General features: G+C 35.6%; 1 protein-coding gene and 1 non-coding gene across 6 annotated transcripts in view; one reads left to right on the top strand and one right to left on the bottom strand.

The window, feature by feature from the left end:
- Positions 1 to 22,666, bottom strand: part of DENND4C (DENN domain containing 4C) — a 132,885-nt gene that overhangs the window by 29,649 nt on the left and 80,570 nt on the right. For 4 of the 5 annotated variants that reach the window (XM_054583196.1, XM_054583195.1, XM_054583198.1 and 1 more), the window contains 8 exons: positions 20,750 to 20,882; positions 18,299 to 18,505; positions 11,113 to 11,241; positions 10,790 to 10,934; positions 10,376 to 10,522; positions 5,946 to 6,068; positions 4,937 to 5,083; positions 337 to 1,496 (listed from right to left, as the gene is read on the bottom strand). In XM_054583196.1, the coding sequence (XP_054439171.1) occupies positions 337 to 1,496; positions 4,937 to 5,083; positions 5,946 to 6,068; positions 10,376 to 10,522; positions 10,790 to 10,934; positions 11,113 to 11,241; positions 18,299 to 18,505; positions 20,750 to 20,882 (2,191 nt within the window). The remainder of the gene's footprint in view (positions 1 to 336; positions 1,497 to 4,936; positions 5,084 to 5,945; positions 6,069 to 10,375; positions 10,523 to 10,789; positions 10,935 to 11,112; positions 11,242 to 18,298; positions 18,506 to 20,749; positions 20,883 to 22,666) is intronic. The other variant, XM_054583197.1, reaches the window with a different exon arrangement.
- LOC129078527 (U6 spliceosomal RNA) lies at positions 14,511 to 14,618 on the top strand. Its single transcript, XR_008529977.1, has one exon. It is a non-coding gene; the product is annotated as a U6 spliceosomal RNA (small nuclear RNA).

Here is a 22,666-nt window from a genome sequence, read left to right as displayed (position 1 = left end):
TTAAAAAGATAACAACGTAAAATTATTTAAAAACTGAAGTGCCATGCAAACATAATATGGCACCATTATTAAACTGAAACATTAATCATTAGTGCTCTCAAATAAATAAACTTAATGTATTAGTTTAGACTAATCTATGGAATTATAAAATAGTCCTGATATTCTATTTATTCATTATTAATTTTCTTATGTGTAGGTTAAAGTTTTTTCAAGAAGGAAATAGGATATGCATCATTTTAAAATATAAAAACCAAAGTTACTAGGTAACTCTAAATAATCATTTGTACGTAAAAAATAATACAAACATTCCAATATCAGATAGCAAAACATTCTTACCTCATCGTCTGAGTAGTTGTAGGCAGACGCCATAGCTACCCACATCTTGCTGGCAACTGTCGCTGCTTGCTTCATACCAGACTTCAGGACCTCTATCTTGGGCCCCGAGAGTATGTTATCCAACTTTAGCCCTGACAAAGAATTTACCACAGAGCCCAGTGAGCCATGAGGCGAAGAGCGAACCAGTGCTGATAAAGAACTTGAACGTTCTTTGTGACCTCTCGAGGGAGAGGGCTGCTTGAAACGCCCAGTAAGTGTTTTAGACCTCGACACTGCAGGGGAGCTCTTTTCACTTTCAGGATTTTCCTGCACTGGTGGACCATGATCTATAGGTAGACTTGATCTTCTCTCTAAAGGGTGAATAAATGGGGTAGTTCCAGACTCTCTGTTTCCCTCTTTGTGTAATTCCATACTAGAAGACTTGCAACCCAGGGGACTCTTTAGGTTCATATAGTTTTCGATTTCATCAGCCAGGTTACGTGCAATAACTGGAGAAAACAACTTATCCTCAGAATCAGTTTTTTCTCCTATAAATTCAGTGGCTAAAAGAGACAAAGGATCTAGTCCAGTTTCAACATCTTCCCTCTCAACAGCTTTAGCAACACCGTAGAAACTACTTCTTTTATTTATTAGATCTTTGGATTCTGCTTTCAAGTCTCTGGACTGATTACTGTTACCATCACTTTGTAGACTGTCCTGTGTATCCTTTGTCATAGTAGTTGTAGCAACACCATCATCAACCACAGATTCTAGCAGCTCTTGGCTTTCCTCAAGCATCTCTAACACTGATGAAGACCTGTGCTCGGAATCCCAAGTGCTTTCGGATACACAAGTCCTAGTATCAGCTAGATGACAGCTAACACTCTCAAAGCTATGGGTTCTTGCAGTATGAAGTGGAGAAGTCTTAGGACATGTCAGTGCTGCTGTGAGAATCTTGGCATCTGCTCCCATCATAATAGCTGCTTCACTGGAATTCAAATCCAAACTGCTCTTCTTAAGCAACATTCCTGCTCGACTTTCAGAACTAAAACTACAACTCCTCTCTGGAAAATGCTTTTGTCTTTTTTCTCCTCTATCACTGTTCTTGAGATTAGTAGCTTCACCAATGACTGCATCTTCAATTGGATCTTGAGCAGAAAATAGCACATTTGATGTACTACCTAAAGAGGGAAAGTAGAATACTAAAAATGAATGTTTTCAATTAAAGTAATTTTTATTAAAACGTTTTTCTGATTTTTGAAAGTAACATATTCTGTAAAAGAACCAGAAAGTTTAGAAGGCAAAAATAAAGTATACAGGAAAAGAGTAGTACAAACAAAACTTCATTCAACTCTGCCTCTCAGAAATAATATTTTAATGCATAATCTTCCAAAATAGATTGTGTAATGTATGTTGTATATACCTGCACTGTTCACTAAAATACATCACATTTATCCATACAGATCTATATTTTACATTTTAAGGGTTTATATTCAATTTAAGAAGTATATTCTGTATCAAATAACAGATCTAAAAAGAAATAATCTCTTCTCTCTTAGCTTTCATATATCTAATTCAACAAATATTTGCTGGGAATCTACTTTGCACAAAGCAAATTCATAATTATAGAGGAATTATATATTTGCTATAGCCAGTCTTACTGCTTCAAAGTAAAATAACTGCCCTGAAGTAAAGAATCAAGAATAGAGTGCTTAAAATTGGTCAACTCCAAGAAGGTTAATAAAATCTGAGTAACTAAAAATTGTTCAGATATATTCATTCCTTTAACAAATATCTGAATGTCTACCAGCATCCACTATGTGTGGTGCTAGGAATATAATGGCAAATAAAACAGACATGATCCCAGCCCTCACAGGTCAATCTTGTTTGATCAAGTAGCACAAAATTATGCCAATTATGGCTGTAGGAATATCCCACCCAGCTACTTTGGGGGAAGCAAGTAGTCTTTTACTTTTTGCTACCATGCAATATTTTTCACTTCAAAACCAAAAGCTATTTTCTATTTGAATCGTTACCCAAACTTAAGTCTATTTATCCATTCATATTTAGGATTCTCATTTGTTTGTTTTGTTAATTGTTTCTTAAAATTCTTTAATAGTGTCAGATCTTCATGTTCTTTTTTTTTAAAGATTTTTAAAATTTATTTTTAGAGAAAGGGGAAGGGAGGGAGAGAGGGAGAGAAATATCAATGTGAGCGAAAAAGCTTAATTACTGTATTTGCCATGTATAATGTGAACTCTTATGTCCAAATTTTTGAGGGAAAATAAGGATGCACATTATACATAGGTACAATGATTATACGCCATGGGTATATTAATACCACATATAATGCACACAAAAATGTGGGTGCGCATTACACACAGCAGCACATTATACACAGCAGAATACAGTGTATTCTCTCACACATCCCCTACATGGCCCACAACCCAGGCATGTTCCCTGACCAGGAATGGAACCAGTGACCTTTCAGTTTGCAGGACATTACCCAACTCACTGAACCAACCAGGGCTCTCATTTGTTTTTTAAAAAGCATAATGACTTGGGAATTTTGGAGGGGAAGTCTTTGATAAAGTTTTTTTAATCTTCCAAATTGATTTCAAGCTTCTTTTTAATCTTCCAAATTGGTACCAACTAATAATCATAATTATACCAATTAAACAGAACTAATAATGAGCACTTTGAGATATTTTTAAAGCTTTTAGGGGAATCATATTAGCCTATTTTACAAATTTGTACCTGCTTTGAAAACTTTTACCAATATTTGAGAAACAGATCTTTGCAAATTTATTGGTTCTCATAGTATTTCCAAGAATTTAGTGGGACATTTAGTTCAATTTTAAAATGAATTTGACTGTTTGATGTATTGGCAAAAAGCTCCACTACCTCCTCCTTCTTTCTTAACATAAACCTTCCTAGATCAAGATTTAACATGGAAATAAGATGAGTAAAAATGGCAAGAAACCACATCAGTCTCCAGATCATGTCCATTTCAGTATCCTGAAAAGATTCTAACCCTTTGATGAAGAAAACTGTCTTTCTCCTTTTTTTTTTAACCTGCCATCAACAGGTTGGAAAAATGGGATATAGAACATATATTTCAATTATTTGCTCAAAACACCTCTAACTCTACCTTTTGTGCATTATCCGTCCACCCATCCCCCCAAAAAACTGACTTGGTATCACAGTAAATACATAAAGAAGCCTTTAGGAATAAGTATTTCTATATTGATTTAAAAAACTGGGAAAATTAAGTTCTATAAAGTCATACAACATACACTTACAGACAAGACAGTCGACTTTAGAGAAGTGAATAGTAGCTACTAATGAAGGGCACAAGATACAGGCCAACTTCACTGTTCTTTGAAAGCATATACTTAGATGTATGCCTTAAGAGTACTTGGCAGGTTCCCTGATCAATGTGGCTCAGTTGGTTAGGCATTGTCCCACAAAGCAAAAGGTTGCCAGTTCAATTCCCAGTCAGGACACATGTCTGGGTTGCAGGTTTGGTCCCCAGTTGGGGCAAGTTTGAGATGCAACTGATGTGTGTTTCTCTCTCACATCAATGTTTCTCTCCCCCTCTTCCTCCCTCCCTTCTCCTTTCTCTAAAAACAAAATAAGATTTTAAAATTAAAAAAAAAGAGAAAAGAGTACCTGGGAGGCTATAATATAACAAAGTAGTAAACTCAAATTCAAGGGAGTCACACATAACAGTTATTCATTACAAAAACATAATTACAAACAAGTGGCTCAGGGTGCTTACAATAACTGGGTCAAAATTAAAGACCCACTGGTATTTTGTGTAGAAAGTAATTGATGTCGATCATTTTTTTACATTTCCCTTCAGTGACAGGAATTATCCTATCACACATAAGCCCTCTAAAATTCCATCACATCACTGCATCTCTGTTCTTGATGAGTATAGGAGGCCCTAAAAAAACCTTATCAAAGACTTCCCTCCAAGTTTCCCAGGTCATTATGCTTAAAAAAAAAAAAAGAGAGAGAGAGAGCGAGCGAGTGAGCCCTGGCTGGTGGTCACCTCTCATTATCTACCATGAGAAAGTGGGACCAAACTGAGAACAGGCACTACAACAAGAAAAGGTATTCCAAATAACAACTAAACACTCTAAATACCCCTCTTTTTAAAAATTAAGTATCTTTAGCCACTGTTTTAACTTCTCACTTAGCTCATTTATAGGACTTAAACTTACTTCTGGCTCTTCAGCATGTTCACTGTAATTAGCCAACAATTAAATGTCATTAAAGACATATGTATATCTGCAGAAGTGTGTATGTGTGTGCATGTGTGCATTCCTCACCCAAGGACATTTTTTTCATTGCTTTGAGAGAGAGAGAGAGAGAGAGAGAGAGAGAGAGAGAGAGAAAGAGACAGAGAGAGACAGAGAGAGAGAAGCATCAATTGGGTGCCTCCCATATGCCCCTGGACTACGAATCAAACCCACAACCACATATATGCCCTGACCGGGAATTGAACCTTCAGCCTTTTGGTGTACGGGACTACATCCAACCAACTGAGCTACAACAGCCAGGGTTCTAGAGAAGTATATTTTAAATATGTAATAACCAATACATAAAGACTCACCAGTGCTGCTTTTCCTGCCACTGACATCAAATATACCAGATGGAACTTTCACAATACTGCCACCCCATGCAGGAGGCTCAGTAGGACTCTGTGGCTCTCCACTAAATTGTGAATGTTTTGCCACCACAGAAGAGACATCACACACCTCTGAGGGGGAAAAAAAATCTAAATGTTATCATTCCTACTTTTGCCAATATAGAACAAAAACCATGTACTGATGTTAATCTATGTACGTAGTTTCTTCATCCTAGTGGGGATGAATACATAACTATTTTTTATTGATTTATTATGTCTCAGTTACTTTATGCCATAAATGTTGCCAGTACTGACTGAAATAAAAGCTTTATTTTAGCATTCAATAATCCTAACTTGAACATTCCTGAATGACTAAATTCAAGAACTGGTCTTCATTTATACTCATCATTTGTCAAGTAGGAGATGGGCTTGCTTTTGGATAACTGGAGAATAAAATAAATGACATCATTGAAGAAAGTATACTTTTGTGTAAAAAGAACATTGTATTACCATAAAGTCAAAATATTCCTCCATATTTCCATAAAATGATTACTACAAATCATTTCTATCTCAATGAGTTCCAAAACAAAACAGAACAGGAAACCAGAGAGATTACATTTAACCCATCAATGAGAAACACCCACTTAGGTATCTGACAGACTTCCAGCAAAAGAGCATTTTAAATAAAGGGGGCACTAAAATACAAGTTTAATGACTCAAAGTTTAGTCTTGGTTCTGTCACAAAGTAGCTATGTAACTTTGGTAAATAAATACTTTAATGGTCACAGTTTCCTACAATATTAAGGGCTGACAGTCTCTAAAGATCTCTTACATTCTAAAATTCAGAGACTATCAAAATCTACCATATATAATGGTACACAGATCTTATAAATTCAGACCTTACAATTCTAAATTATCACTAAAATTATCAAACAACACTTTTAGTTAACAGAGGTATTTTTCCAAGTAAAGCTAGAAAGTATTAGTACTTAACCTTCTGTTTGTACTTTTGTTTTAATTATCAATTCTCTTGCTGCTTGTTCTTCAGTACCAGGAATTTCTGCATCATCCTTTATAAGTTCATCCTTAGACCCATAGCCTTGGTCAGACTGACCACCTGTGAAAAACAGTGCAGGCTTACAATAGAAATGTTTTCATATACTTAGAGTCCAGCTATAAAATTTCAAAAGAAAATTCCATTGATCTACATGACTTAGAGAAATGGAAGACAAGAAAGTATACAAAGCACACAGGACACTTTAAAACAATAAGAAGCAAACAACAATAGAAACAGGAATGTCAAAGACTAAAAACCATTACATTTGAAAGCACTGAACCTTAATCCTCATCTGTAAATTAATAGATATGGATAAGATGTCTTGAAATCTTCTTTTGGAGTGTGTCTATAGAATGCTGATTTTTGTGTAAGAAGGGGAAATAAAACAAATATATATGTCTACTTACTTTTGCAAGAAGAAATGAAGGAATGATAAACCAGAAAACAAAACTGGTTACCTATAAGGCATGGTGCAAAATAGGATGGAAGGGACAGAAAGAAAACTTCTATAAGTAGGGCTTATTATATTGTTTTTATTTTTGGAAATGTATTAACTTCTACATACTCATAAAATTAAATCGGTAAGATGGGGAAGGGGGAGTAACTAAAATTGAATGCAAAAAAATACAAATGAAAGCAACTGTATTTTATAGGAATAACATAAACACACTGAAAGGATGGGGAAGACTAATCCAACTAACTTTCAAACACACTATTTTGAGTATATACCCTAAGCCTGGGGGTGGAGGGAGTAACAGTCAAATCCTGAACTCATGAGGAGGCTTGTTTTTCACAGAGAAATGGGTGTAGCAAATCTGAAATTATTTTATGTGTATGGTACCATTGAGCAAATCAGTAAATGTAATGATGTTTTTAGAAGCCAAAATTCTTAATGTGAGAGATTAAAAAAAAAAAAAAAAGAATGAAGGCAGGCAAAAAAACCCTGTAGGGTTAATTGGAATTAGAAGTATTTCTACAATATACATACACATTTTCTAGCTCTTCTGAAAAAAGTCTAGAAGCAGTAACACCTTGGAGTAGTAAACACACCCAGAGACCAGATGTTGGTTTCTAAAATCTGTTGCCCATTAAAAGGAACCTACGATCCTTGAAGAAATGGCCAATTCCAGAGCTCAGGCAGAGAAGGTATAGTAAGAAGTCAGGAACATTTTATTACACAAGAAAGGAAGTGCTCAAAAACAAGATGGAGGCATGCCTAAAGGACATATGATAGAATATCATCTTACAAATGTGGAGGGAGAATATTGGCAAAGCTACCACTTTATAACCATCACAGTAAAGAGTGGTTCAGGCAACAGTCATCGATGATGCTAAATTTAAAAGAGAAAGTGTGATAAGAAAGAGGATATTGTTGCATAGTCTAAAAGTGTCTCCTCACAGATAGCTTATTATCTCCAAGGGGGATAACAGTAACTAAGAGAAACAAAACACTGAAACCAGAGATTAAAATTAACATCACCAATGCAGGGCAGACAGTCGCTGTGTGCCTCTGTGATGTGATCATCTGAAAGGATACAGTATCATTTTTGTAGTAGAGCCATTGATACATAACCTAATCTAACCACAGGGAAAAATGAGGCAATCTCCAACTGAGGAGCATTCCACAAAATAACTGGACTGAATTCTCCAAAAGGTTAAAGGTAATGAAGGACAAAGAAAGGGTGAGTAACTATGCCAAGTTAAAGAAGACAAAGAGAGGGAGTTAAAGTACCACAAAGGACATCACAGTAATTGACAAAATTGGAATGTCAATATAGATTACAGCAGTTTACAATGTTTTCCTGAATTTGATAACTATACTGTGGTTATGTAAGACAAAATATCACGAGTGTATTAAGAGGTAACAGGGCAAGATATATGCAACCTGCTCTCACATGATTTAGAGAAAATAATTATGTGTATATGTGTATAGAAAGAAAACAATAAAGCAAATGTGGCAAACTAACAGTGAGTGAATCTAAATAAAAGTTATTCAAGAGTTCTCTATAGTATTCTTGCAAGTATGAAATTATTTCAAAATGAAGTTTGTTAAGTCTATTTTGGCTTTAAACTTGTATCATTTAAAACCAAAACTAAGACAAGTTTCTAGGCAATCCTTTTATAAAGCACATCAATGAAAACACATAAAAATACCTTGGGGGGGCGGGGATGTTGGAGGTGGAGGGATCAAGCAAAAAAATAGAAAAAGACCTCATGGACACAGACACAGTGTGGTGATTGTTGGGGATTGGGGGCTGGAGGTTGTAAGAGGGTATAAGGGGGATAAATGGTAATGGAAGAAATACAATAAAAATAAGCTATTAAAAAAAACACATAAAATAAAAAATACAGTGTGTTATACTTTCTACCACCACTTGTTACATTGTCACTCAAGTGTTGGATTTGTCATACATATAATAAACACACTAAGCTTCTTTAAATGCTGCTAGTTAGAATGACTAACTTCAGTCACATTTTTGCAGTCCCTCCTCAGAAAGGTTAAAGCATTGTGGTGCCATGAAAGGACACTAGACTGGAAACTGAGTAAACTGATTAAACCCAGATATGCTCCCCAACAAGCTAAGTGACTCAGTATCAGGTATTAAGTGGAAAGATTCTACACGATAATCCTTAATGAAAAAAGTAACTTAAGTATCTGGGCTACAAGCCTCCAAAGGTATCAAATGACATCACCAGAAACTCTATACAGATATATAATCACTGTAAATTCAGTACTGGAGCTTCAGCCATTTGAAGTGCAACTGAAAAGAAATATATGGAAAAGGGATCTGAAGTTTCTTCCCCAACTCTCCAACTACTGGAATCTTTATGTAAATTACCCAGGACTACTAGATCACTTTTTTTCAATCAAACAAGACAAGTTTTAAAATCTAGAGGGATAAGAAGAGTATTATTATTATTATTATTATTCCTATGGAAATCGCTTCATGCCACAAAATTATCTTCTTGCCATTTCATAATTGAAATCCATTTCATTTCTAAGTATTAGAAAAAATACAGGAGGAAATAAGATGTCTTTAATATTAAAGGCTGATAAAAACTATTTGATAAAAGAAAGGTAGTTCACAATCAGAATTGTAATTAGCCTTATGTTGACTTTCAATGATTTTATACATGCTTCTGTAATTATGGGGGTAGTTTTTAGTTTAAGAATTTAGATCAGTTTTAGCAAGAAAAAAACCACCTCAACAGATAGAACCCTGAAATCTTTAATGCCTATAAAACTATTTAACATGATAATGCTATAAACAAACCTCAAAATAAGAATTACAGTAATGTATGGTATATTTTCAAGTAAGTTAACAAACATGCTTGCAAGCTGATCATCAAATGTTAGTTGAATATTTTCAGTAGAACATGATTACACTTATCTGAAGGAGAGAAAGCCGAGAAAACTATAATTGTCTTTAACTGCTAACAAGACTTAAAATACAATAAAAGGTCTCTTCTCCCCCACCCTTGCATGTCAGCAAAATTTAACCTAATAAATGGGAAATTACCTGAGGTGGTTAACATTCAAGGGTAGAATTAATGCACACGTGTATCCATAGCTTCACGTCATACAAGTCTGTCTGCACCCCCATACCATGACAGCCAAGGACAAATGCAGCACCAAGCAACAGCACAGAGCAAGAAGCAGAGCAACAAAGAGCAGAGAAAAGGAAACTTCAGTCATTGAGACAAGTTCATCAGATGAAGCACAGGAATTAGATTCTGAATTCTTTTAAAGAAAAGCCTGAGATATTAACAACAAAAAAGAAAAACAAACAAGAAGGATGTGCAACACACGCATATCTGCTCAATGTGCTCCTTTTAATTATACTTAGTTCTACCTTCAGAGGAAAGAGATCATGCCCATAGTTTTGTATGTAAAAGTAGCTTCCGTAATTTCTCAGATTTTCAAAACTGTCATTTAAGTTAATGACTATGCAGAGAGTACTTTTTCTCATCATGTGTAACTTATTTTCTTACCTCTTTAATATTCATAATCTCAAATCTTTAATAAATATTTCCAACTTCATGAAAAAGAAAAGATTTACAAGTTGTTACTAATATTCAAGTTCCTCAGCTCATTGTTTCCTAACAATTACATCATACACTTTCACAAATGAATGATGAATAAATACAAAGAAGTTCCATGCTAGAGCCTTTTGCACAGCAAAAGGTAACTACAGGAAATAAAGAGAAGTGAGCAGCAATCAAAGGTGTAATTTCTTCCTTTACTTATAGATAGTATTTTTAAAGTACTCATATTGACAAAGTTGAGAGGGGCGGAAAATCTTTTTAACAAAGGAAAGACATAACAGGAGAGTAAATGAAGGGTTAGTAAAATCCAGATTTAGTACCTGTGCTAGATTGATTATCAATGGAATCAAGCCTGATTAAATCTCTGACGAAGACTGTGTGCTCCCCATTGTTAGCATCATTAGAACTATCCACGCTACCGTGGCTCACCGTGTCCCCATCACTTCCACCTGTGGCATTCTGAGGAGCTAAAGATAAGGACAACAGTAGTTCAATAATTCATGCACTGATAATCTATAAAAGCAAACATCAATGACCCACCGTTCATTTAAAGTTGTAGAATACTTTCTAAGTATGTCGGGAGGGGGGTGGAATTTTGAACTAAAGTATTATCTGTCTTTATTTGTATATAAAAATATCAACCAAAATTTAAGTTTCCTACTTCATATAATTTAAATTCTACCTATAAAGTTTATGGTTCAGCAAGAAAATATCTTTCCAATTACATGTATTACCTGATATTGAGGAGACCTGTGACTTTTGCATGGTCTTTTTAAGCGGCTGCCTAAATTGTGCCAAGCCATGGACCACATTCCGTACCTTCGTCCATAAGAAGATACCACTGCGGGTACTGCTAGGCCATGGGCTCTCCAAAACTACCTAAGGTAAAATAAAGGTAAAGGTAATGATTAGTACAAATGTTTGATTTAAAAAATATACATGCATATACTTGTATAATACATATACAAGGATTAAACCACAAAACCTCTAAAAGAAGGTATAAAAAATTATCAATCTTGATAAGCAGCATATACTGCCCAATGTCAGTTCTACTTACCTTATTATAATAACCATAAGTAATAGCATTTGGTTTTATGTTAGCAGTTTTCATTTCAAATAAGACTCTCACTGCTAAAACAGGATGACCCCAAAGTCCACAAAGCTGCATTACTACTCGATAGCACACCTAACAAAAACATAACATCAAAGTATTACTTAGTACATAGTCCATCTATAACTTGCAGAGATTTCTTTTTTAATTATATTTTATTGATTATGTTATTACAGTTGTCCCAATTTTCCCCTCTTTGTCCCCGTCCACCCAGCACCTCTTACTCAGGCAGTCCCCATACCACTGTTCATGTCCATGGGTCACGCACACAACTTCTTTGGCTATTCCATTTCCTATACAGTACTTCGCATCCCCATTGTTATTCTCTAACTACCTATTTGTACTTCTTAATCCCCTCACCTCTTCACCTACACCCCCACAGCCCATCCTGTCGGCAACCATCAAAACATTCTCTATATCCGTGATTCTGTCTCTGTTCTTTTTGTTTGCTTAGTTTTTAAGATTCAATTGTTGATATGTATTTTTGCCACTTTATTGTTCATAGTTTGGATCTTCTTTTTCTTAAATAAGTCCCTTTAACATTTCATATAATAATGTTTTGGTGATGATGAACTCCTTTAGTTTTTTTTTGGTCTGGGAAGTTCTTTATCTGTCCTTTGATTCTAAATGATAGCTTTACTGAGTAGAGGAATCCTAGCTGTAGGTCCCTGCTTCTCACGACTTTGAATATTTCTCATCAATCCCTTCTAGCCTGCAAAGTTTCTTCTGATAAATCAGCTGACAGTCTCATGGAACTCCCTTGTAGGTAACCAACTGCTTTTCTTTTGCCACTTTTATGATTTCTCTCTTTATCTTTAACCTTCCGCATTTTAATTATGATGTGTGTTGGAGCGGACCTCTTTGCATCCATCTTGTTTGGGACCCTGTGTGCTTCCTGGATTTGCATGTCTACTGCCTTCACCAAATTAGGGAAGTTTTCTTTCATTATTCTTTCAAATAGATTTCTGATTTCTTCCTTTTTCTCTTCTCCTTCTGGCAGGCACCCCTACGATGTGAATACTGAAACACCTGAAGTTGCTAAGATGCTGCTTACACTATCCCCCCCTTTTTTTTTTTTTTTTGCATTTTCTTCTTCTTGTTCTGATTGGTTGTTTTATGCTTCAGTATGTTCCAAATCACTGATTGGATTCTTGGCTTCATTCACTCTACTGTTGTTTCCCTGTAAATTGTTCATCATTTCTATTAGTGTATCCTTATTTCTGACTGGATCTTTTTTATGCTGTTGAGGTCCTCACTAAGTTCCTTGAGCTTTCTTATAACCAGAGTTTTAAACTCTGCATCTGATAGATTGCTTATCTCTGTTTAGCTCTTGTTCTAGAGTTTGCTCTGTTCTTTCATTTGGGCCATGTTTTTTTGTCTCCTCATTTTGGGAGCCTCCCTGTGTTTCTTTCCATGTATTAGGTAGACCTCCTATAAGTCCCTGTCTTGGTAGTGTGCCCTAATGAAGTAGGTGTCCTGTAGGGTCCAGTGGCACACCCACCCCTATCACCCAAGCTGGATACTTGAGGTGTGCCCACCATATGGGCTGAGTACACCCTCCTCTTGTAGTTGAGCCTTGACTGCTGTTGGCAGATCAATGGGAGGGATTTACCCAGGCCAGGCAGCTGCAGTGATGGGCTGTAACCATTGACTACCAACCTCTGCCCTCCATGGAGGATTAGCTGTGCAAGGGCAGGGTGGTAGTGCTCAGACGTTGTCTGTAGCTGTCCAGCTGTCCACTGGGTGGTACAGGCAAAGGTCAGTCCCCACCTGTGTTCTGCTCAGGGCCACCCTGCATGAGCTATAAAGCAATCTGAGATGGCTGCTACTTGTGCTGGGCTTGTAGGTTCCCAGGCCCAAGCTGTGAATCTAGGCTGGCTGCTGCTAGTGCTCGGCCTGGGGCCACTTAGCAAGAGGTACGGGAACCAGGGGCTTGCTGAGGCCAACTGTTGCTTGTTTGATAGGATTTAGGAAATTATGAAGTATGAGTCAAGACTAGCCATTCATTTGGAAAAGTCATGGTAACAATTTGAGTGGGCCCATAAACTGGGTGGGAGAGTGTCTCAGGGGATCTTCAGGGAAGGGCAAACAGTGTTAGGTTGATGGAGTCTCAGGTATGGCACCAGCCCACTAGCTCTGTGGCTCTGAGAGCTCAGAAAAGGGACAATGGCCTTTGCCCACATTTCTGTCTGGGAGAAAGCTGTCACCCAGCTCTTGTCTTGATGCCACACATTTCAGTTCCTCCCTTTATGCCAGCCTTTCAAGCTGCTACCCCAGTGCTGGAGCTCAGAGAGAGTGAGTCTGAGTAAGTCCATGTGTGGGTCAAAAGGAACTGCTTGGGACTCCAGAAGATTTTTCCACTGACTCAATCCCTGCTGGTTTTTGCAGCCAGAAGTTAAGGGGACTTATCTTCCTAGAACTGGAACCCTGGGGTGGGGGCTGGGACTTCTCATTGCACGGATATCCCTTCTGAATTTTTATCTACCACAAATAGGCAAATATGGAACCAGCCTATTCCACTTCTCTGCTCCTCCTACCGGTCTGTATGTATGAGGTTTCTTTAATTCCATAGTTGTCAGACTTCCATTCAACTCGATTTCTGAGAGTTTTGAGTGGTGGTTGTTCTATTATTTTAGTTGTAATTTTGATGTGGTTGTGTGAGGAGGCAAGCGATGTTTACCTATGCTGTCATCTTGACCAGAAGTCTTGTAGAAATTTTTTAATGATTTACCCAGTCCTTCTCAAAGTTATTACACACTATTTTCTCATTTCTTGTGGTTCGAGTCTTGTTAAATTATTTGTAAAGTCTATTCATTAATGGAAGTACCAGCATGATTAACTATTGCATGTAAGCCACATTTGCCATTTGTTTCAGTAACTAAGTTTATACACAGAGAATGACTATTATTCTCCATAATTTGAGAAGAAATCCATTTTTAAAATCAAGTATAATTAAAATAGCTCACTCCTAAATCATGTTTTATATTCTATATCAAAGGAATTAAAGACAGCATTTTATAGGATCCTATAACAAAAAAAGAATTTGTAAACCCAGGTCTTTAAAAATATGTGAAAAAAAGGTTAAAAACACTGTAATATAATTAGCAAAGGCTTTTCTGAGGATATATATTTATGAAGGGGGGCTAGATTTGATCATAAGAGGACAAGTCAACCGGGTACTCCTAAAAGGTACAATCTCACATATTAGAAGACAATGGTAGAAAACGTGAAGAATGAAACAGGAATTTCAATGATCCCTGACTAAGAGATCATTTATAGAAATAGTAACAGGGCAGCCACAGACTTATTTATAATAAATAAATAGTTTATTCTGAGAATATGCAGTGCTTGCTTCAAGTAGCACATATACCAAACTTAAAAAGATACAGAGAAGATCAGTGTATCCCCTGTGTGAAGATGGCACAAAAGTTCATGAGGCAAATAAAGAAATATACATATAGAAGATACTCTTGCTGGGACTCAAAATATGCTCTGCTTGTGTCAGACTTGCTTAACAACTGTTGACAGAAATAGGCAAGCTATCTTTCCATTAAAGGATAAAGTAAAAAGATATGAGGAAGGAACTTATATTCAAAGGAACAGAAGAAATGAAATGTGAAAAGAGATCTGACGAGGTAGAGGATCATAAAGATGAGTACTATGAAGCTAGAAATGCAGAGTATAATTTAGGAGCAAGAGGAGGAGCAGAAACTGTTAGAGGATCTCTATAAAGGACCAGGTTAAAGATATTTTATGAAACTACATGAATTAGGAAAAACTGAAGGAACTAGATAAGATCTATGAAGAAAAATGTGACACAAGAGGGTATTTCAAATATCCGAAGAGTTGTCACATAAAAGAGGGGGTAAACAGTTTGTGCACCTCCAAAAAGCCACAGGGACGTAGAACTAAGCTAATCATAACACACACACTTATAACAATTACAGCCAATTCAAACATAGGCAAGATCCCATGTTACAAACTTTCTAGAGCACCTCAGTTTTAGGTTGAAGTTATACTAAAATATCTTAAGAGTCCTATTCAAGAAAATCACTTTCTATATCAAATTGGGATTAATCTGAATTTTCTAAAATTATTCTAGATGATGAATATATTATGAAGTCTGCAGAGTGTTCCCCCAACCTTTCAGGTTTACTTGTATAAAAGCCAAGCACCAAACTACATAAATAGTAGTAACACCAGGGATATAATTTTCCAATTGCAATATTGTGTTGCCAACAACGTGATATCCTTTGGATGTCTGAGGAAGATAAAAAATGGTGACCAACTCTGCTGCTCCTCACACTGAAAGGTCCATGTCCCTCTCCTTGAACTGAGGGGGAAGGGCTTAATTCTGTTGCATGACCAAGAGAATTCGGGTGAAGTGACACTGCACCAGTTTCCAGGCTCCAGGCCTAAGAAACTGCCAGTTTCTACAATACTTCCTTGCTCTTGGAACTCTAAGCTACAATGGAAAAAGCCCAAATACCATATGGAGATGGTCCCACCTGAGCCCTGCCTTCCAGTCAACTTTGCCAAGGTAACTTTCCTGCCTTTAAGTTAGGCTATCTTTGAATTTCCAGACTAGACCAGGGAGCAACTGGCTATAATCAAGCAATTCCAGTTAATGCAATGTGGAGCAGAAAAATCACCCAGAATCGTTCCCAGATTCTCAGCAAATAAAGACTTAATAAAATAGCTGTTTTAAGCTCGTAAGTTCTGGGGTGGTTTGTTACTCAACAATATCTGTTAGACTGATGAGGCAATATAGAAATAAGTATGATGAAAAATATTTCATTTTCATTAAAAATTCAGTAAATAGTATTAAAAAGCAAAATGCATTATGCATTTTAAGTCAGACTAAATGGCGTATGCTATTTCTGGGTCTTCTAAAGTTTTATCTTAAAATCTAGTTTATTACAATTTTTACAAACATAAAATGTAGAATACAAAGCAGTCAAATTAAACCATTAAGCATATAAATGAAACAGTGGGTTCTATTGGAATGTGGACCTGAGTATGAAAACACTTACTTGCTGGGTGGCCTATGTGTGTGTCAATTCATCTAAGTTTCAAATTTCTTTCTTTTTAAAATGTAGCTAATATACAAACTACATCACAGAGTTGGTTGGGAATGCCATAGGTAATAACGTACATAATGTTCTGTTCTATGTATAATCAAAAACAGATAAAATGCACCAAATATACCTAGCAAATATGATTCTTAAATAGTAAACAAACATTTCTTTCTTCCAGTAGTAGAAGTGCAATTACTTCAGCACACCACAAAAATCTCTTGACATGACTTGCTAGATGTAGAAATAGGAGAAATTAACCTTGATATCATGGTGTTTATTGGATAAATAGTCAGAAAAAGTTTCTTAGCTTACCAGTTCTAATTACTGCATGTTAGAAAACAAGAGAATGTAATTATCTATACCAGAGACTAACTTAGAACTTCAATACCTCTGGAGGAAAATAATTTTCAGGCAATTTGTGGTATGTCTCATGAACTTATAACTTATCAAAGAAATAATCCGGTACTGTGCTTTCAATTTAGAGTACAGTAACATAATCAACACCTGCTCTCTCATACAGCATACTCTAATACACTTTATAAAAATTACCAGAATAATTTTTTTAAACACTAAAATGTATGAAGTACAAAGCACTGATTCTGATCAAGTACAGCCATACTTCTGTACTCGTAGACTTCAGAACTCATCAAACTCTGTACTCAGCACATTTTGACAAGAAAAAAAGTGTTTCAGCACTTGGCACTTGCTCGGGCCTCCTCACACTTGCTAGAACTTGCATGAGTCACGATGCGGTCCCGCAAGAGAAAATGCTTCATTGTGCAGTACTCATCTCAAGTTCTGGAATAAATTAACGACAAGTACCGAGGTACCAGTGTACTCTTAATTTCCAAATAGTTTTATAAACATCAGATGAGAGGAAATGTAATCAAATATGAAAATGGTATTAGTATTTTTTATACCTTATTTTCAAAGCTTTTATAATACACAAACAATACTTAGAGAAAAATGAGTTTCAGTGTTCCCATAGCATTATCAAATCATTTTGTAAATGCTGTATTAGTTTCAGATCCATTTTAAAGAAAAATATTATAGTTATTGCTGAAGCCTAGAATGTGCTCTTTTCAATCCCACTTGTGTTCTATCCTTGTGTTCTTTCCTTTCCCCAGACATCATTACTCTAAATTTTTACTTCAATTTCAGTTTAATTCTAATCTGATTCTATATTTCATTTGTAATTGTTTTAACACTAAATATAATTTCAAAGGAAAAACACAGCAAAGAGACAGACTAAATAAGTGACTCAGTTTTGAAGTCACATCTTGAAGCCATATCACAATCTCTCTGAATGGTTCTGAGTCTTAAGAGAGGTAATATGAAACATTTAACACATTATTCGCTCAGTGCTTACTATCTACAAGCCAGGTACTATTCTAGGTATGCTACATTAACTGATTTAACCCTCAAACTTATGAGGAAAGTACTATTATTATGTACATTAGTGGGGCAATTTTGTCCTCCAGGAGTCACTTCAATGTCGGGGGATAGTTTTGATTGGCACAGAAGTGGGGGTTGCTACTGGCATCTAGTGGGTAGAGGTCAGGGATGCTGCTAAACATCCAACCATGACCACATAAATAATTATGTGAGCCAAAATGTCAGTAGTGCCAAGATCGAGAAACTAGAATCTACATTTCAGATACAAAATCCGAAAAACAGTTTGTTTTACAACTCACCCTAGGACATACGTCCTATGCAGAAAGTCACTTACGAAAATCCTATTCCCTATATGCTCCCTAACAAAGTTTTATCAAGAATAAAATAAAATCAATGTTATTTTTTATTTAACAAGGACAAACAATCTGGTCTAAGTAAGAAGTCTCAGCTTCATTCCAAAGCAGTATCTTTAAAATAAATATGTTCAGAAATATAAAAGTAAAAAACAAGAATTCATTCTATGAAACAGAGTAAATGTTCTTACCCTTCCTATTTAATGAAAATACCTGCGGATACTTTATAGCAAATGAGACATAAATATTCTTAAAATTACAAAAATAAAATTTATCTTAGTAACATTCTCAATTTGTTATACTTGCCTCATCTAGTGGATCCACATCTGTTTTCCTCATCTTAATAAGGACATCATATGCCTGCTGAAGTGTTCTGACCTTAGGATGAGAAACTCTAACATAGGCTGGGAGACAAATAAACCATAAACTGTAACAATGACTGAAGAGGCACTTGGCCCATTGTGGTGGGTTTGCATAACATCTCTTCGCCAACTTATGAGCTGTTTTTATCTCCTAGAAAGAGAATACATAAAACATGGTATTTACAAAAATTCATTAGGATAAGGAAAGCAAAAAGTGAGGAAGAGAAAAAAGAATTTAGTGTAAAATTTGACTCTAAAATCAAGCATTTCATAGTTTTACTTTGGTGAGTGGCTTCCTACTTAGCGCCACATGGTTCTTTCAAAATTCACCTACAGAAGCACTATATATTGTACTGTAGCAAGCATGCATCTCCTAATAAGACAAAAAATTCCTTCAAAGCAGAGATCATTCATATTTTTATAATATAATGATTATTCGGTGACCTTCACATATGTTTTGCACTCATATGTTTGAAGGATGAAAGGGGATTTAACCATTCATAACTTACGAGTTCTTCAATGTCATTCCTAAAAAATGAATCTTCTCACTCTTCTCCCTACTAAAAGTTAAGACCGCCTAGGCTATTTCTTGCCAAGATTTTCGCTTTACCCTCCCTCACGACAGTCTGTGTTAATTCTTTCTTCACTAACTGATTACATAAAAAGACTTACTCCTTTGAAGACAGCACAGTCTGAGAAAGAGCATAGACCTTCCTACCTCACTGTTCAATAGTAATGTTTTCAACTTCTGATTTTCATTCTGATTTAGGTGGAAGAGAGGATAGGTATCAAAATCACCTGCTGAGCTTTACCAAACTATACATACTCCCAGAAACTACAGAGCCTTCCAAATATGTCAAACTGCTATAGTGTGGTTTGCATGAAATATCTATCTACTGGGATGTGTTCTAAATAAAAATATGCTGATGTATTAATTTTTCTTGTGATCTATTTTTGTAAGACTTAAAGATAGATTTGAAAATACAGTTCCTTTCCTTTTCCAGCTAGCTGGTGGGAAAAAATGGTGATGAAAATGAGATTTAAACACTTAGTAACAAAATTCTCCCACTTTAAAAACTTGCCTTTAGTAAGCTGGCAAGGATATAAAAAAAATTTCTCTTCAGACAACACTGAGAAAAATGTGTACTGTATGAATTTAAGGAACACCTCGGATTACCTCTCAGATTTGGGGGACTGGACATGAATAGGTAAAACCTGAACTAAGAATTTCATTCTGAAATTTTCCATGTTTTGTAGACCCCCAAAATGTCAGCATATACATAAACGATGTCTGATTTTAATTCACACTTAACTATAGCTTAACTCTTCACATTTAAATCAGGTACGGTATTAAAGCAAGATGTCTAGGTTGTCCTGACTTAACTCACTTGAACTCCCTTTAGAATGTAGTATGCAGTATAAAATATATTTACATTAATCACGAGGGAAATGCAAGCCAAAAACACAATGAGATACCTACCACTTCACAACCACTAAGATTCTGCAATAAAAAAGATAATAAAAAGAACTGACAAGGATGTAGTCAACCTGGGAACACTCATACGCTGCTGGTGGGAATGTAAAATGGTGTAGCCACTTTGGAAAACAGTCTTGACATTTTCTCAAAAGGTTTAAACATAGAGTTACCATATGACACAGCAATTCTCCTTCTATGTACATACCCAAGAGAAATGAAAACATAACATCCACACAAACATTCATAGCAGCACTATGCATAGTGGCCAAAAAGTAGGAACCACTCACATGTCCATGAAATGGACAAAGAAAATGGAATATTATTCAGAAATAAAAATAAATGAAGTACTGATATATGTTGCAACATTCATGAACCTTAAAAACATTACTGTAAGTGAAAGAAGCCAGTCACAAAGGACTACATGTTATACAATTCCATTTATATGAAATGCTCAGCATCGACAAAACTATAAAGACAGAAAATAGACTAGGGGTTGCCTAGGACTATGGGAGGAAAAACCTAGGAGTTAATAGCTAAAGGGTGAGAGCTTTCTTTTAGGGGAGACAAAAATGCTCTAAAGTTGACTGTGGTGGTGGTCGCACAACCCTGTGGATATACAAAAAGCCATTGAATATACTTTAAATGGGTGAATTGTATGTATGTCAAAGATATCTCAACAAAATTATTTTTAAAATATATTTGGTTCCCAAGGATTCTCCTAAAGCATAAACATAAGCATGCAAAAACTTCATCCTCAACATTATAATATAAGTAGGGTTGCAAGAAATATAGTTCATTATCAACCACAGTGGGTCTTCAAATGGTTACTGTGGGTGATAATTCTAAACTATGAGCTGCATATCACATATACATATTTTACATTTTAAATTAACATGTATTAGATAAAGAATATCTGACCTGTTTAGTTCTCTTAGCCATGAGAGCTGGACTGTTTGTAATGCTATTCCCAGTAGGGTGTCTACTAAAACAAAGTTTCAACTCCTGTGGTCTGTCAAAAAGCTTAAGGTCCAGTCTTGGAAAGTATTTGTAACTAAAATAAAAAGCAAAAATAGAACTGCTGATTTAAAATACATTACCTCGTCATATTATTCCAGAATTTAGGTGATTATTTCTAAACCTTAATAGTACCCAATATTAGCCCCAAAATCCTTACAGAATTTTTTTTTCAAAACTGTAAAATGATATAGGAATAAAATACACAGGCCACCTACACAGAAACTTTGGCTCCTCGCCACCCTATTTGTTACTTTCAACCAATCCCTAGAAAACAGAAAACCCTGGTATCTTACTTGACAGAGGAATTAACCCTTGTAAAAGAACCCATGTGTTCAACGATAATTTATGTTTCAAAAAATATTTAGTATAATTTGTAGTTTTGTTTTTCTTCATAAAAGTACTCTGCACTGACTGATACCTAAAAGGAAAAAAATTTATAATATTTTTATTTTAGGGATATACAATAATTTAACCAATTCTTTACTTTTGGACACTTTTAGATTATTTCTGAATTTTTGCAGTTAAATATCTTTGTACATATATCTTTGTGAATACTTTTGCTTAATTTCTTAAGATAATGAAATAACAGGATAACCTAATAACAGGGTTTGCTACGGTCAATATTTATCAAGAGAATCAAATTTTAATTACTACCAAATTATTTCCAAAAAAGCAATACTTGCATACAATCTAACATACATTCTAATAGCACAGATTATCCTCAATATGATAGATTGTAAATGCTTCTGCCCTGACCAGTGTGGCTAATTTGGTTGTGTGCTGTCCCACAAAATAAAAGGTAGTCAGTTCAATTCCCGGTCAGGGCACATGCCTGGGTAGCAGGTTCAGTCCTGGCTGGGTGTGTGCAAGATGCAACAGATTGATATTTCTCTCCCTCTCTTTCTCCCTCCCTTCCCCTCTCTCTAAAAATAAATAATAAATATTTTTTAAATGCTTCTAATCATCATTTTGGTTTGCATTTCTTTGAATGCTAGAAAAGCTTAATATATTTTCTTTTTTAAACAATTTTATTTATTTATTCTTAGAGAGAGAGGAAGGGAGGGAAAAAGAGAGGGAGAGAATCATCGATGTGTAAGAGATACACCAATTGGTTGCTTCTTGCACACTTCCAACTGGGGACCTGGCCCACAACCCAGGCATGTGCCCTGACTGGGAATTGGACCAGCAACCTTTTGGTTTACAGGACAGCATTTAATCCACTGAGCCATACCAGCCAGGTATATGGCAGCTTAATATATTTTCATATTATTTACTACTGGGATTTCTTCTCAGAAAATGCCTACTTAGTTCCTTTGGCCAATTTTCTTCTGGGAGATACTGCCTTTCCCTATTTATCCTGTTTGTCAATACCTGGATACCAATGTATAGAGATTAGACCAAAGTAGAAAAGAATTCTATCGTTAATATGAAATCAAAATGGTACTCAGTTAAGCCACTCAATCTCTATGGTATATGCTCTTCATTCTTATGCAGTACTTCTGAGATTATATACTAATTCTGTATTTCCATATTTTTAGAAGACAGTTATTTTATATTTCCTTTGCTCCAGATATTTTTTTAAGAATACAGCCTAAGAAGTAACTGTGTATATACACAAAGATATAGATAGCAAAAAACTACAAACAAATCCACAGGAGACTAATGAAACAAATCGCAATAAATGCATGCAATGTAGTCATTCAAAATGATATGGCACAAAAATATTTTTTGACATAGACATATGTTCAGACTACTAAAGGCAAGCACAGGTTACAAAGAATATGTACAGGATGAACTCCATTTGTTTAAAGTAAATGC

This window comes from Pteronotus mesoamericanus, unplaced genomic scaffold (assembly GCF_021234165.1).
Source record: "Pteronotus mesoamericanus isolate MK-2021 breed Mesoamerican mustached bat unplaced genomic scaffold, CSHL_Meso_final contig_73, whole genome shotgun sequence".
Classification (NCBI taxonomy): domain Eukaryota; kingdom Metazoa; phylum Chordata; class Mammalia; order Chiroptera; family Mormoopidae; genus Pteronotus; species Pteronotus mesoamericanus.
The sequence above is the reverse complement of the archived record's forward strand: the minus strand, read 5'-3'. Positions and strand labels throughout refer to the sequence as shown.